General features: G+C 47.5%; 1 protein-coding gene across 1 annotated transcript; it reads right to left on the reverse strand.

Annotated features, from left to right (window-relative positions):
* Positions 1–216: 216 nt before the first annotated feature.
* On the reverse strand, positions 217–6,196 carry MED30 (mediator complex subunit 30). Its single transcript, XM_075825802.1, has 4 exons — positions 5,846–6,196; positions 4,501–4,659; positions 2,642–2,752; positions 217–389 (listed from the first exon to the last, which is right to left on the reverse strand). The coding sequence occupies exons 1-4, from the start codon at positions 6,077–6,079 to the stop codon at positions 294–296; spliced, it is 600 nt and encodes a 199-aa protein (XP_075681917.1). The 5' UTR covers positions 6,080–6,196; the 3' UTR covers positions 217–293.
* Positions 6,197–15,829: the final 9,633 nt, after the last annotated feature.

A 15,829-nucleotide genomic window follows, 5' to 3' on the forward strand; every position in this document is an offset into this window, starting at 1 on the left:
AAGATCACAGAAAATATGATGTTAAAAAAGGGGCGTGGCTGTGACTACTTCACAGTCATCCTCATAGGAAGAATAGTGTCACATATAAAGTTTCTGAAGCAAAAAGCAGTGATGGAAATATGGAGTTTACCATCATGGATTCTCCACCTTTCTAAATCTCTACATTTTTGAGTGATGCAGATGAATTTAGAATTGTAATTATTTTTTTCCACAAGGTTTATGAAAAACAATATTTATTACACATAAAACATCCCCCAATGTAACGTTAAATACAAAATTAATACAGTTCCAGCTTAGTTCCTCATGGCCAACATGGCGTTAATATCCCAGATAAGATTCCGTAATTGGTCCATGATTTGTTTCAACTGTTGATTCTTTTGTTTTAATTTCTGTAAGGAAATAACCAAAAAAATAAGAAAAAAAACATATAATAGAACCTAATCCAACAAAGATATATAGAGAACTACTGCCTGACGACAAGCCTCATTATCCTTCACATTAACCCTATAATGACCAGGCCATTTTTTAAATGTCCTTTTCCGCCTTCCAGGAGCCATAACCTTTTTTTTTCCTCCATTGACATAGCCGTATGAGGACTTTTTTTATTTTTTGAGGGACGAAATTTTTTTATACAATAGGGACGATAGTTTTTAATGGCACAGTTTAATGTACCATATAATGTACTGGGAAACTTTGAAACATTATTTTGGAAGTGGGAATGGAAAAAGCCAGAAGTTTCCCCTTTGTATTTTGGGTTTCGTTATTAAAGGACGAGTGTCGCGAAAAAATTAATTTTTATATCAATTTGCTTTTAGTGTTTTATTAAAAAACGTTTTATTTATTTGTGGGTTTGTGTTTTACTTTTTTTTATTTTTGCACTTTTTCTTCCCTATGGGGGCTGCCATTTTTTTTTTCATCTCTGTATGTGTCGATTAACGACACATACAGACATAGAATACGGCACATACAGTCCCATAGTGAATGCGAACGGGAGCCGTTCCATCCACTATGGTGTACGCCGTCCGTGTGGGAGCGGTGCATGCGCCGCTCTCACACAGTCCAAATGGAAGGTCTTCGGCCGAGCGACGTCCGGCGCCATTTTCTTGTGGACCGGAAGCCGCGGCCCGACAGTAAGATGACTACTTCCGGTCGCGGCTTCCGGACTTGTGCACTTGGAGCGGAGGGAGCAGACGGAGCGGACGGACCAGAGGGAGCGGCGGTGGCAGGAGCAGGTAAGTTAGGTCTGTGTATGTAAGTATTTTACTGTGTGTTAGCTCAAAAAATGGCGACACACAGTGTAGGAGGTTTGACCGTTCAATCCCCTCGTTTCTCCCGGCACTAGCCAGGATAAAGGAGGGGGGATTCTGAGAGCTCATTAGAGCGAGTGAGTTTTCTCAAATTTTGCAGCATAAAGCAATGTGGTTGCTTTACCACATGCAATGCTGCAATTTTGGGAATTGCTCCATCTAGTGACCAGCGCTGGGAAATATTATAAATTAGAATCTAATTTATAATATTTCCTGACTGGTGAAAAAATTAGAACAATGTTTAATCACCTATACACTAACTGTTTAACTAACTGTGTAGCGACACATTCCCTTTAAGGCAGTGAAAATTACATGTTAACTTTATTCTGTGGGACAATACGATTACGGTGATACCAAATTCATATAGTTATTTTTATGTTTTACAACCTTCTCAAAATAGAAACCTTTTGTAATAAAAAATAAAATTTGCTTTGTTTTGCCACATTCTGAGAGCCATAACTTTTTTATTTTTTCCGTCAATTGAGTGGTGTGAGGGCATATTTTTTGCGGGGCAAGTTGTCGTTTTTATTAGCACCATTTTGGGGTACATGGGACTTTTTGATCACCTTATTTTCCACAAAAAAAACTGAATAAAAAAAGTGACCACAAAAACAGCGATTCTGGCGTTTTAAGTTTTTTACGGCGTTGATTGTGCAGGTTAAATAACATTATATTGTAATAGTTCGGACTTTTAGTGACGCAGCGATGCCAGTTATGTTCATTTTTTTTCTTATATTACTTTCGAAAAAAAATGGGAAAAAGTTTTTTATTTCTTTACTTTAATATATTTTTTTTATATATTAAGAAGCTTTACTGTACTTTCCTTTTTATTAGAACCCCTAGAGTTTTCCATCATGGACTTAAGTGACAGCCATTGGCATGATTTGGGGGGGGGGGGGGGGCAGCGATATGACTTCAGACTGCGCCGCCCCCTCTTTCTAACGGCTTACGTGTCGCGGTTGCTATTGACCGCGGCATCACAGGGGTTAAACGAGCTGCATCCTGATTGTTGCACTGAAGTGTCGGCTGTAGTATACAGCCGAACCACTCATTTTATGCAGTGGGTCAAGGGTTAAGAGTAGTTGTGCATAATTATAATAACACGGCTGCTTTCTTCCAGAAATAGCACCTCACTTGTCAATGGGTTGTGTCTTGTATTGCAGCTCAGCTCCATTGAAGTGAAAAGGGCTTAGCTGCAATTCCAGACACAACCTCTGGACAGGTGAGGCGCTGTTTTTAAAAGAAGAAGCAGTATTGTTTTTCTAATCCTGTAAGAAAGGCTTCACAGACATGTCTCATATACTTGTTCTTTAGCTCCATATTCTCCACATTACCTTATTTACTTCCAAAATTTCCCTCCTTTCTTCACTTGCATACCGAAGCTGATTGGCGGGGCCACGGTCGTCATTTTTCCAGTAGTCCTCTTCTATGTATGGAATTAGTTGCTACAAAGAAATAATATAAAATGGTGTGTGACATCTAATACTTTAAACAAAATACACTCCCATGAAGGCGACAATTTTTCTCACTTTATGGGAGAAATTCCTCCTCAACCACAAACCTGAGAATCAGAATAAATCCCTGGATCAACGACCTATCTTCAGAAACCGAGTAACTGTAACTTGTAATACCATTGTACTCAAGAAAGACATCCAGGTCCCTTTTGAACTCGTCAGTGAATTCCACATAACAACCTCCTCTGGCAGAGAGCTCCATAATCTCACTGCTCTTACAGTAAAGAATCCTCCTCTGTTTTAGTGTAGAAACCTTATTTCCTCTAGACGTAGGGGATGCCCCCCATGTTATAGTTACAGTCCTGGGTACAATGAGATCTGGAAATTAACCTTTGAGAGAGATATATATATATATATATATATATATATATATATATATATATTAGTTAGGTCACCCCTCAGCCGTCTTTTTTTCTAAACTAAATGACCCTAATCTTGATCATCTTTCTGGGTACTGTAGTTCACTCATTCCATTTATCCGCTCAACATTACTATATCTTTATTGTGAATGGTGCCCAAAACTGTACACAATATTCCATGTGCGGCGTGACTAGTGATTTATAAAGCGGTGAAACCATGTTCTCGTCATGTGTATCTATACCACTTTTGGTGCACCCCATGATCCTATGCGCCTTGGCAGCAGCTGCCTGACACTGGTTGCTACAGTTAAGTTTACTGTCAACTAAAATTCCTAAATTCTCTTCCACATCAGTGTTACCCAGTGTTTTCCTATTTAGTATATATTGGTGTATATATTGGCATATGTTTTCCCTTCCCAGGTGCATATCCTCATATGTATCAGTGTTAATCCTCATTTTCCACTTCTCTGCCCAAACCACCGTCTTCTCCAGATTTACTGTCCTTCTTTAGGTTTATTCCTTTACACAGTTTAGTATCATCTGCAAAATAGATTTTTTACTCTGCAATCCCTCTACAAGTATTAAAGAGAACCTTTCACTACCCCATACACATGCAGCTGAGTGCACCGTGTTATAGGCGCTGTGCAGACCCTGGGGCACTTTAAACCTGTCTAGCCTCTTCCGTTTTTGAGATATCGGTGCCGTCATATTTGCCGCCTGGTATGTAAATTAGCCCCTGTACTGTCAGTGGGGCGTTTATTTTCATGGAAAAGGGCAGGGGGGAGTGATACTTAGCGCTCCGACACTGTCCAATCAGCGACGGACAGTGTCAGAGCGGCTTGTGATGTGTGATCTCTCTCGCGAGATCACAGTCTTGTCATCACTGTACTAACAAGAGCTGGAGAGAGGAGGGGAGCGTGCGCACGCGCGAGCATGCAGAGCTCCGCCGCCGCTATGGAACAGAAGAGGGGAAGAGGAATGTAAAATTCTTCTCCTCTTCTGTTCCGTAGCGGGGGAGCTGTGCGCGTGCACACGCACGCTCCTCTCTCTCTCCAGCTCTCGTCAGACAGTGATGACAAGACTGTGTGATCATTACACGTAAGAGACTGAGCGAATGCGTTTCGTGGCTCACAATTACTGTGGGATTGCGAGAGAGACATGAGGGGCCGATCTATGAGGCGCACATAGGCTGTTCTTGCATAGCGGCCCCCTGTTATGCCTTCCCACAGCTTGGACGAGGTTTTAACAATCAGACAAAGATAAAGTCTTTCGAGTCATGACTACTATCCCATGCAGTAGATGTGGGAAGGCGGCACGTACCTCTACGGACACCGGGTCCAGTCCAGCACAGTTCTCGTTGCATTTGTCATACACCAACCTTAGTTTACGGAACAGGATGGAGAGCTGGCGCAGGTGTTCCTGCAGCTTCCCCAGTCGGTCCTGGTAGGTTCCCATGTGATACGTGACACCATTAGGGAGCTAGAGGGGAGAAAGCAGGATTGTGGGTTAGGTGAAGACATCAGTATGGCGGGGCAAACGCAGGATTTTTAAAAGGGGAGGGGGGTTGCCAAATGCATACTTTTTAAACCAATATATTTTCGCACGCTCCTGTTTCTTACGCTATGAATATTGGCCTGCACGTGTCCACCAACCCAGCGTAACATCCAGCGTATGTAGTACCACACACAGCGCCTCCTGTACATAGCGCCACACACAGTTAGAACTGTGCATAGTGCCCCCCTGTAGACAGTGCCACACACAGTGCCCCCCTGTAGACAATGCCACACAGTGTAGACAGTGCCACACAGTGCCCCCCTGTAGTCAGTGCCACACACAGGGGCCCCCTGTAGACAGTACCGTACACTGTGCCCTCTGTAGATAATGCCACAGATGCAGATAGTGCCAAAGTGTCCCCCTGCAGATCGTGCACCATACCACAACAAACATACTCACCTGTCCTCGTTCCCACGCGTTCCGCCAGTCCTGGTCTCTTCTGACCAGGCCTGCTTCAGCAGAACGACGCAAGAGGCGTAATTGGAACACCCCCCCCCCCTTGCGTGTACCTCTAATATGATTGCAGTTTCTAAATAGCAGGCAGATCCCTGAAGTCAGTTAGCCAATGTCTCCATACTGCTAGCCATCATAAGGTCTTTTCACATACGGCCACAGGAACGTTGTATAACTCCTCTCAAAAACTGAGAGCTCAAGGGTGGCCGCAGTTAAAGGGGAGCTCCAACTGACATACTGATGGCGAGTCGACAGGATCGAGTACAACCACTTTGTTGTTACCCCTGGACCACAAATACAAAGCTGGTCTTCATCCAGCAGTGCATGAGGTCATGTGACTGCGCAGTGTAACGGATGATGAGTGACATTACATCAATTGGACAATGTAGTCATGTGGCATTATGAATGCAGCGTTACAGACCGTGGATACAGTAAAATTCCTTTAATCCAGCATCTATGGGACCCAATTTTTACCGGATTATCAAATGGTGACAGAACAGTAGATAAGACTCAGTTATGAGCGTAGAGAAAACCTTCTGGTCTACATTCTGTTGCAGTTTTGTGCAGGAAATACATTCCGGATTAAAGGAATTTTTAAAAAAAAAATAAAACAGGGTTTTAAAAAAACGTAAAGCCGCATAGTAAGAGCCGGGCACACCTGCATGTTACGGAGCAGCTGGAAGATCTCCATGGTCCTGAACACGATGTCCTGCACAGTCTCCTGTCCGATGCGGCACAGTGACGCAGTGTTCACCTCCCGGGTGGCGGCGGCGGCCGCGGCAGCAGCAGCAGCAGCGGCGGCGGCGGCTGCAGGAGGAGGAGGACCGGGAAAACCACCACCGACAGCAGCGGCTCCGGCCATACCGGATCCTGATAACGGTGGCGTGGACATGATGACAGAAGAATATCAGCAGTAATCAGCCCGCAGTGCCGGTAACCGGATACAACCCAGCTACTGAACTGATCAGTGACCTTCCTAACATGGCGTCATCCTCGGATACACTTTATTGTTTTGCCCTCTCCAAGATGGCGGGCCTATGCTGCCATTCACAAGATGCCGCTTTTCAAAGCGTTTGCCACTCACAACATGGCGCTCGAAGGCGGAAGTGCGTGTACAAAGGAAATATTGGACGTAATTTAATTGGACAAATTATGTTATGGACAGATATATTCTCTATAGCTATATATACTTTTTTATATAGTAATTTTTTTGTTGCTAATATGTAGTGTTTAATAAAGTTCTTTCTTTTTTTAACGCAACTCAAATTTTGATTAGTGGTGTAATATGCACCAATTAAGTGGTGCAAGCGCCAGTTTTGTTAACCACGTGCGCCAATAATATTCTGCGAGAGCTATGACAATTTTAGAAAATGGTATATACAATTTATTGTAGATGTCGTGCTAAGTTTTTGTGTACATGTATGCCGGCCATGAGATAGCGGTAAGAAGTAAATAGTGATCCTACTTTATAATGTGGGCCATTTTGAAAAAAGTTGGAGCAAGTTACACCGTTCTTAATGGCTTGTCGAGTGTCATTGCCATGCTCACAAAGGGTTAAATTAATGGGTGCCATCATACCTCCCAACCGTCCCTGATCTGGCGGGACAGTCCCATTTTCTCACCGCCATCCCGGGCGGTCTGCAAAATGTCCCGCTGGGCGCTGTATCAAAACAGCTGATCGCTTCTGACAGGCGCCCTGCATGCCAGACGACTGCAGCAGCGATCAAAAGAAGGCAGGAGTCTTGCGGCGGCGTTCTCACTGGTGTCGATGCCGGCACGGGAGTGGACCAGTCCAGTCACCTGACCTGTCATCTGACCTCACCGGTCAGGTGACTGGACTGGTCCACTCCCGGGCCGGCATCGACACCAGTGAGAACGCCGCCGCAAGACTCCGGCCTTCTGACGGTGAGTGAAAGCAGAGCGGAGAGTGGCAGCAGTAGGGCCGGCTACCTCTTATAAGGGGGTTGTGTTGCGCTATCTACAGGGCGGCTGTGTCTGGCGCTATATATAGGGGGGCTGTGTGTGGAGCAATCTACAGGGGGCTGTATCTGGATCTATCTACAGGGGGGCTATGTCTGGAGCTATCTACAGGGGGGCTGTGTCTGACGCTATGTACAGGGGGGCTGTGCGGAGCAATCTACAGGGGGGGCTGTGTCTGGCGCTATGTACATGGGGGATGTGTGTGTCGCTATCTACAGAGGGGCTGTGTGTGGAGCTATCTACAGGGGGGCTGTGTGTGGAGCTATCTACAGGGGGCTGTGTGTGGCGCTATGTACAGGGGGGCTATGTGTGGAGCTATCTACAGGGGGGGCTGTGTGTGGAGCTATCTACAGGGGGGCTGTGTCTGGCACTATGTACAGGGGGCTGTGTCTGGCGCTATGTACAGGGGGGCTGTGTGTGGAGCAATCTACAGGGGGCTGTGTCTGACGCTATGTACAGGGGGGCTGTGTCTGGCGCTATGTACAGGGGGGCTGTGTCTGGCGCTATGTACAGGGGGCTGTGTGTGCCGCTATCTACTGGGGGGCTGTGTGGAGCTATCTACAGGGGGGCTGTGTGTGGAGCTATCTACAGGGGGCTGTGTGTGGTGCTATGTACAGGGGGGCTGTGTGTTGAGCTATCTACAGGGGGGCTGTATCTGGCGCTATGTACAGGGGGGCTGTGTGTGGTGCTATGTACAGGGGGCTGTATCTGGAGCTATCTACAGGGGGGGCTGTGTGTGGAGCTATGTACAGGGGGGCTGTGTCTGGCGCTATGTACAGGGGGCTGTGTCTGGTGCTATGTACAGGGGGGCTGTGTCTGACACTATGTACAGGGGGGCTGTGTCTGACGCTATGTACAGGGTGGCTGTGTCTGGCGCTATGTACAGGGGGGCTGTGTCTGGCGCTATGTACAGGGGGGCTGTGTCTGACGCTATGTACAGGGGGGCTGTGTCTGGCGCTATGTACAGGGGGGCTGTGTCTGGCGCTATGTACAGGGGGGCTGTGTCTGACGCTATGTACAGGGTGGCTGTGTCTGGCGCTATGTACAGGGGGGCTGTGTCTGGCGCTATGTACAGGGGGGCTGTGTCTGACGCTATGTACAGGGGGGCTGTGTCTGGCGCTATGTACAGGGGGGCTGTGTCTGGCGCTATGTACAGGGGGGCTGTGTCTGGCGCTATGTACAGGGGGGCTGTGTCTGACGCTATGTACAGGGGGGCTGTGTCTGGCGCTATGTACAGGGGGGCTGTGTGTGGCGCTATGTACAGGGGGGCTGTGTGTGGTGCTATGTACAGGGGGGCTGTGTGTGGTGCTATCTACAGGGGGGCTGTGTGTGGAGCTATCTACAGGGGGGCTGTATCTGGATCTATCTACAGGGGGCTGTGTGTGACGCTATGTACAGGGGGGCTGTGTGTGGAGCTAGCTACAGGGGGCTGTATCTGGCGCTATGTACAGGGGGGCTGTGTGTGGAGCTATCTACAGGGGGGCTGTGTGTGGAGCTATCTACAGGGGGGCTGTGTGTGGAGCTATCTACAGGGGGGCTGTGTGTGGAGCTATCTGCAGGGGGGCTCTGGTGGATGATTTTTCCATTGACTGGTAGCAGAGTTAAACAACTGGAAAAAAAAATCCCTATCATGTAACTCTGCTACCTGTCAATTGAAAAGTCATCCACCACAGGGTCTCCCTCTTGACTTTCATTGTTCTCAGCCTCTTGGTTTGTCCTGCAGCTGCCGCCGTGATGAACAAATGTTATACCCAAGATAGGAAAAGTAACATAAAGACGATATAACCGGATCCATATCTGTGATATCCAGACAGTAGAGAGATCCGCAGTGAGAACGTGCGCGTTATTTGAAGAAGGATCTGCCCGTGATTTGATGTGTTGATGCGGGATATTGGGCGTGGTTAGGGGGCGTGGCTTAAAAGGTCCCTCTTTTCCGAATTCAAAAGTTGGGAGGTATGGGTGCCATGGCTCAGTTTACATTTTGCAGTTTTGGTGCAGTTTTTCCATGGAGTCTACCAGAGGATAGGTATGACTGAAAGTTTTATAAATTTCTCTTTTTTAAAAGTGTGAACTGGAGCTTAGGACCGACTATCCCCCCTGCCCCCTCTCATGACCACGGTAAGACTTTGTGTTGGGGTGCTGCACAGTGTTGCACCACAAGCACAGGAAAAAAACAACAACACAGTTTTTACTATATCACAGTTTTGAATATAACATAGCTGCCAACAGTCCCGAATTTTTCAGGCTTGTCCCCATTTTTTTAGCGTCTGAATTTTGTGGCCAGGGGTGTGGAAAAATGTAGGGATTTATTGTAGATTACATTTTTGGGACTTGAAAAAGCATATATTCTGATAAGCCTCGCCCCGCCCCCACCCTTTTTTTTAGGGCTGCTTCTCTTTTTAGAGCTGCTCCTCCCTTTGGAGCTGGTCCCCTCTTTGGGGCTGCTGTTCTCTTTAGGGCTGCTGTTCTCTTTAGGGCTGCTCCGCTTATTAGGGCTGCTCCTCTCTTTAAGGCTGCTCCTCTCTTTGGGGCTGCTCCTCTCTTTGGGGCTACTGCTCTCCTCGCAGCTGGTCCTCTCTTTAGGGCTGCTCCTCTCTTTATAGCTACCCCTCTCTTTGGGCATGCTCCTCATTTTTGGGCTGCTCTTTTCATTAGAGTTGCTCCAATCTTTATAGCTGCCCCTCTCTTTCGGCATACTCCTAATTTTAGGGCTTCTCTTTTCTTTAGAGCTGCTCCTCTCTTTGGGGATGCTGCTCCTCTCTTTGGGGATGCTCCTCTCCTTGGGGATGCTCCTCTCTTACATAGTTTGTACGATTGAAAAAAGACACATGTCCATCAAGTTCAACCAAGGGATGGGAAAGGGGAAGTAAAACATTTCTACACATAGGAGCTTATATTTTTTTGTTCTAGGAAATTATCTAAGCCTTTTTTGAAGCCATCTCCTGTCCCTGCTGTGACCAGCTCCTGCGGTGACTATTCCATAAATTCACCGTTCTCACAGTAAAGAAAGCTTGTCGCCTCTGCAGGTTGAACCTTTCTTTTTCCAGACGGAGGGAGTGCCCCCTTGTTTTTTGAGGGGGTTTTACATGGAACAGGATTTCACCATATTTTTTGTATGTGCCATTAATATATTTATATAAGTTAATCATGTCCCCCCTTAGTCGTCTCTTATCAAGGCTTAATAGGTTTAATTCTTTTAATCTTTCCACATAACTTAGATTTTCCATGCCCCTTATTAGCTTCGTTGCTCTTCTTTGTATTTTTTCCAACTCCAGGGCATCCTTTCTATGAACTGGAGCCCAGAACTGGACTGCATATTCTAGATGAGACCTCACTAATGCTTTGTAAAGTGGTAATATTACATCCCTGTCCCGTGAGTCCATGCCTCTTTTGATACACGACAATATTTTGCTGGCCTTTGAAGCAGCTGATTGACATTGCATGCTGTTATTTAGTTTATGATCTACAAGTACACCCAGATCCTTCTCAACCAGTGACTGCCCCAGTGTAGCTCCCCCTGGGACATATGATGCATGCAGGTTGTTGGTACCAGGTGCATAACTTTATATTTATCTACATTAAACTTCATTTGCCACGTGGAGCCCAAACACTTAGTTTGTTTAAATCTGCCTGCAATTCATGAACATCTTCCATAGACTGAACTATATTACATAGCTCGGTGTCATCTGCAAAAATAGAAATAGTGCTATTAATCCCATCTTCTATATCATTAATAAATAAGTTGAATAATAGTGGTCCCAGCACTGAGCCCTGGGGTCACCACTTATAACCGGGGACCATTCAGAGGAGGAATCATTGACCACAACTCTCTGGATACGGTCCTTGAGCCAATTCTCAATCCAATTACAAACTATACTTTCTAAACCTATAGTCCTTAATTTACCCATTAGATGTCTATGGGGGACAGTGTCAAATGCCTTTGCAAAGTCCAAAAACGCTATATCCACAGCGGCCCCTCTGTCTAGGCTTCTGCTCACCTCTTCATAAAAACAGATCAGGTTGGTTTGACAGCTTCTGTCCTTAGTAAAACCGTGCTGGCTGTCACTTATAATACTATTTATTGAAACATAATTCTGTATATAGTCCCTCAATAGCCCCTCAAACATTTTCCCCACAATTGATGTTAAGCTTACTGGTCTATAATTACCCGGCGAAGAGTTGCTCCTCTCTTTACGGTTGCTCCTCTCTTTACGGTTGCTTCTCTCCTTAGTGTTGCTCCTCTCTTTAGGGTTGCTCCTCTCCTTAGGGTTGCTCCTCTCTTTAAGGTTGCTCCTCTCTTTAGAGTTGCTCCTCTCTTTAGGGCTGCTCCTCTCTTTAGAGTTGCTCCTCTCTTTACGGATGCTCCTCTCCTTAGGGTTGCTCCTCTCCTTAGGGTTGCTCCTCTCTTTAGGGTTGCTCCTCTCCTTAGGGTTGCTCCTCTCTTTAAGGTTGCTCCTCTCTTTAGAGTTGCTCCTCTCTTTAGGGCTGCTCCTCTCTTTAGAGTTTTCCGTAATGAACATTATAGTTTCATAGTTTGGGTCGTTACGAACACGGTGATACCAAATATGTGTACTTTTTTTTTTAACGTTTTCATTTTTTCCCTATAATAAATGACTTATTATAGGAAAACAAAACCTTTTATTTTTACCCTTTTATAAAACATTTTTATTAACTTTTTTTTACTTTTTACACTTTATATTTTTGTTTATTAACTTTTTGTTTTTACTTTTTACACTTTATTTTTTTGACCTGCAGCTCTGATCGCTGCTAGAATACATGACCATGGGATTACAGAGCTCGCTCCATTTGGAACCCTTATTGCTTAACCTTACCCTCAATACTGTCCACCCCCTTTCTTGCTTCCAGGCCTTTTTCCCCTCCACCCATGTCACTCTCCACTCCCCCAGTGAGACACACGAGACAGTGGGTTGGAAATTTTCGGCCACAGCAGCCATTTTATTAACAAATTTACATGAACATAAAACATTCCTTTATAAATAACATTACTAGGAAAGGGGAAGTCCTTGGAGCTCTAAAACTTTGGCGCCAAACTGCCCCCTGTATAGCTACTTACCCCCAGCCGTCCCCTACAGGCTCAGAGGCACCTTTCTGCTCCGCAGTTGGCTTGCCAAGTATGTAAAACCACTCCCCGGGACACCACCCAGCAGGAGTCCAAAATACGCTCATCTCCATGAGCAATTATGTATTTGTTAGGGACCATACCTCTGATGAATCCCCTACTTCAAATTACCACCAACTCCAAGGACCCCCCAATCCGCCACACGAGCATACTTAGACCACCTTTAAGTATGCGAGCCCCCACCATCCATCATCGCCCGCTCGATTCCTTCCTGAATCCGCAAGGCCCATAGGTTAATGCCCACCGCATTGAGATGCACTCCATCACCTAGCCAATACTTCCCTTGGCCATCCTCGAAATCATAGTGCCGCACAAAAAATCCCCCGTTTTTTACCACAAAGCTGGAAACCGCCCGATTGACTTTTACCCGGGCCTTGTTCACACGCTCTACCGAACGCGCATTTCTCCATACACTACGCGGCACTATTTCCGACCAAATCACCTTTACCTTCGGAAAACAGGACCAAAGCCGGAGAAGGTCATACTTCACATCCCGAATTAATTCTCTAAACGGGCGAGTACCTAAGTCGTTTCCCCCTACATGAAGGACCAACAAATCAGGAACCCGATCCAACTGCGCATACCGATGGAAATCCGGCAAAACTCGACTCCACACCATACCGCGCGTGCCCAGCCACTGTATCACCACCGCCGACCTTTGGAACCCCAGTTGCCGCCCATCTGGCCGCACATCCGCCCTTAACGCCCCCCAGTGCACATATGAGTGCCCAAGAATCCACACCAGTGCCGGCGTACCATCTGAAATAAAAGAATAACAACGATAACACCAACCAAAAACAGCACGTTGATACGAGAAACAAATCACATAAAGTGGAGACGCACGTAGGACTTATACCTCCCCGACTCCCAACGACCTATGCGCTTCACCACATCAGGCCCCAACCCCCATGACGCAGCCTCCGTGGCTGCTCCTATACGAAAGGAGTGTGGTGAATAAATACCTTTATCCAAACCCAACACCTGCAAACATCTACGGAAGACAGCTGTAAACTGGCACCTTGACAAGAAAGCCCCATCCGTATGACATAACAGCGGCCCCCCCTACACCCTCGCAGCGTGACGTACCGCTCATAGCATTTCACCGGGCACAACCCCACCTTTGCCACCGCCCCCAGAACCACTCGTTTACCTTTTCCACTTTGATCCGATTTCGACCGCCTTACCCAGAATTCCACTCTCCCCCTTCCTCCTGTTACATCTTCCGCTTGCAAACCCCCAGCTCTCTTCTTACTAGGGGAAATTAACTCGCCCACTCTTAAAGCCCCAAAAAACGCCCATGAATAAGCCAACTGAAACAATGCTACCTCATAGCCTGAGAAACACACCTTCCCCAACGCTTCACTTAACTGCTCCAAAAGCGCCAAAGAAACCGGGCGACGGCCGTCCGGCCACCCCGCCCCCTTTTTCCGAAACCCCTTCAACGCCTGGACAATCAAGAAATCTTTCGTCACGTCCCCCAACCCCCTTAGTTTAAAACCAAAGGCCAAAGCTGACACGAAACGATTCACTTTAGACACCGACCAGCCTTCCACTGAGACCCATCCCAAAAACCCCAACAAAGCTACCACTTGTTCCTCCATCGACCCGCCTCCGGGCGAACCTGTTAACCACGACACCCAGTCCCTCCACGCCGCGTCGTACGCCAACCATGTACCAGGCGCTAGAGAAGACTTGATCAAACCTCGTGCTGCTCTTAAACCACGTCCCAAAGCCATCCCGGGAATGCGACCCCTTCCAGATCCGCCTCCGGTGCCAATAGACTAAACCGCTCCCACTGTAGGCGAGAGAGAGAATCCGCGATGTCATTCTGTACCCCCGGAACATGAACCGCAACAATCCACGCATTGAGTTCCAAACAACGCAACACCAGCCGCCTTAACAACCTCACCACCGGGGGTGATGAAGCCGTTACATTATTGATTGCCAACACCACCCCCATATTATCACAGTGGAACCGCACCTTGCCATTACGGAAACGCTCCCCCCAAATCTCCACCGCCACCACAATTGGGAATAGTTCCAGAAGTACAAGATTACGAACCAGTCCCAACGACACCCATTCCTCCGGCCACTGGCCCACGCACCACTGTCCTCCACAATAAATACCGAAACCCACACTACCTGCAGCATCGGTAAACAATTCCCATTGCACATTATCCGCCACCGGCGAGATCAACAACGATTTTCCATTATACCAATTCAAAAACTCTCTCCATACTGCCAAGTCATCCCGATGCTCCCGTGTCAACCGCACAAAATGATGTGGGGCTCTAACCCCCGCCGTTGCTGAAGCCAACCTCCTGCAAAAAATTCTGCCCATGGGCATTATCCGACAAGCAAGATTAAGTTTTCCTAACAACGACTGCAACTCCCGCAGCTGAATCTTATGCAGCCGACCCGCCCTGCTCACTTCCAATCTCAACGCTTCCAGCTTGTCCTTAGGAAGTCGACACTCCAATGCCACCGAATCCAGGGTAATGCCAAGAAAACCTATACAAGTACTGGGACCCACGGTCTTCTCTGGAGATAACGGAACCCCAAATCGCTGAGCGACCCACTGTATTGCCCCCAGCAAATTGGCGCACACCTCCGAACCCGCTGGGCCCACACACAGGAAGTCATCTAGATAATGTATGACCGACTCTAACCCTGCCACTTCCCGGATTACCCACTCTAGGAACGAACTAAACGCCTCGAAGTATGCGCAAGATACTGAACAACCCATCGGGAGACACCGATCCATATAATAAGCCCCCTCCCAGTAACACCCTAACAACCGCTGGCTGTCCGGATGAACCAGGAGAAGCCGGAAAGCCGATTCCACATCAGTCTTTGCCATAAGGGCACCCGCCCCGTACCGCCGCACCCACTCAACTGCCGCGTCAAACGACGTATATACCACCGAGCACAGCTCAGACGCAATGCCATCATTTACAGACAACCCCCGCGGATGCGACAAATGATGGATAAGCCGGAATTTATTTGGCTCCTTTTTTGGAACAACCCCTAACGGAGACACAACCATGTCCTGAACGGGCCGCACCAGGAACGGCCCCGCCATGCGCCCTAACCCCACTTCTTTACGCAACTTGTCTGACACTACCTCTGGATACTTCATTGCCGACTTTAAATTCCGTAGGGAAAGGGGGACCGCATGAACCGGGGAAGGGATCACAAAACCAAACTGAAAACCACGCAACAACAACTCGCCTTTCTCCCTGTCCGGGAACCTATTTAGGTACGGCTCCATCTCTTCCCACCTCACCGGCGTCAGCCCCATGACCCCCACCACTTCCCCCTTTTCCCTTCCCTTTTTTGAAACACTTGGCAGACCCGTGCGAAGTCCCGCCGCAAGAGGAGCAAGAGTGTTTAAACTTACAACCCGCCCCAAACTTGCATTGACCGTCGTTAAACTGCCAGCACAAGCCCGCCCTTCCTCCTGTCACTCCCCCCGATTGCCCCGATTGTCCTGAGGGGCCGGCAACCCCAGCCCCCCCCCCT

The sequence above is a fragment of the Rhinoderma darwinii genome, chromosome 5, assembly GCF_050947455.1.
Source record: "Rhinoderma darwinii isolate aRhiDar2 chromosome 5, aRhiDar2.hap1, whole genome shotgun sequence".
NCBI lineage: Eukaryota > Metazoa > Chordata > Amphibia > Anura > Rhinodermatidae > Rhinoderma > Rhinoderma darwinii.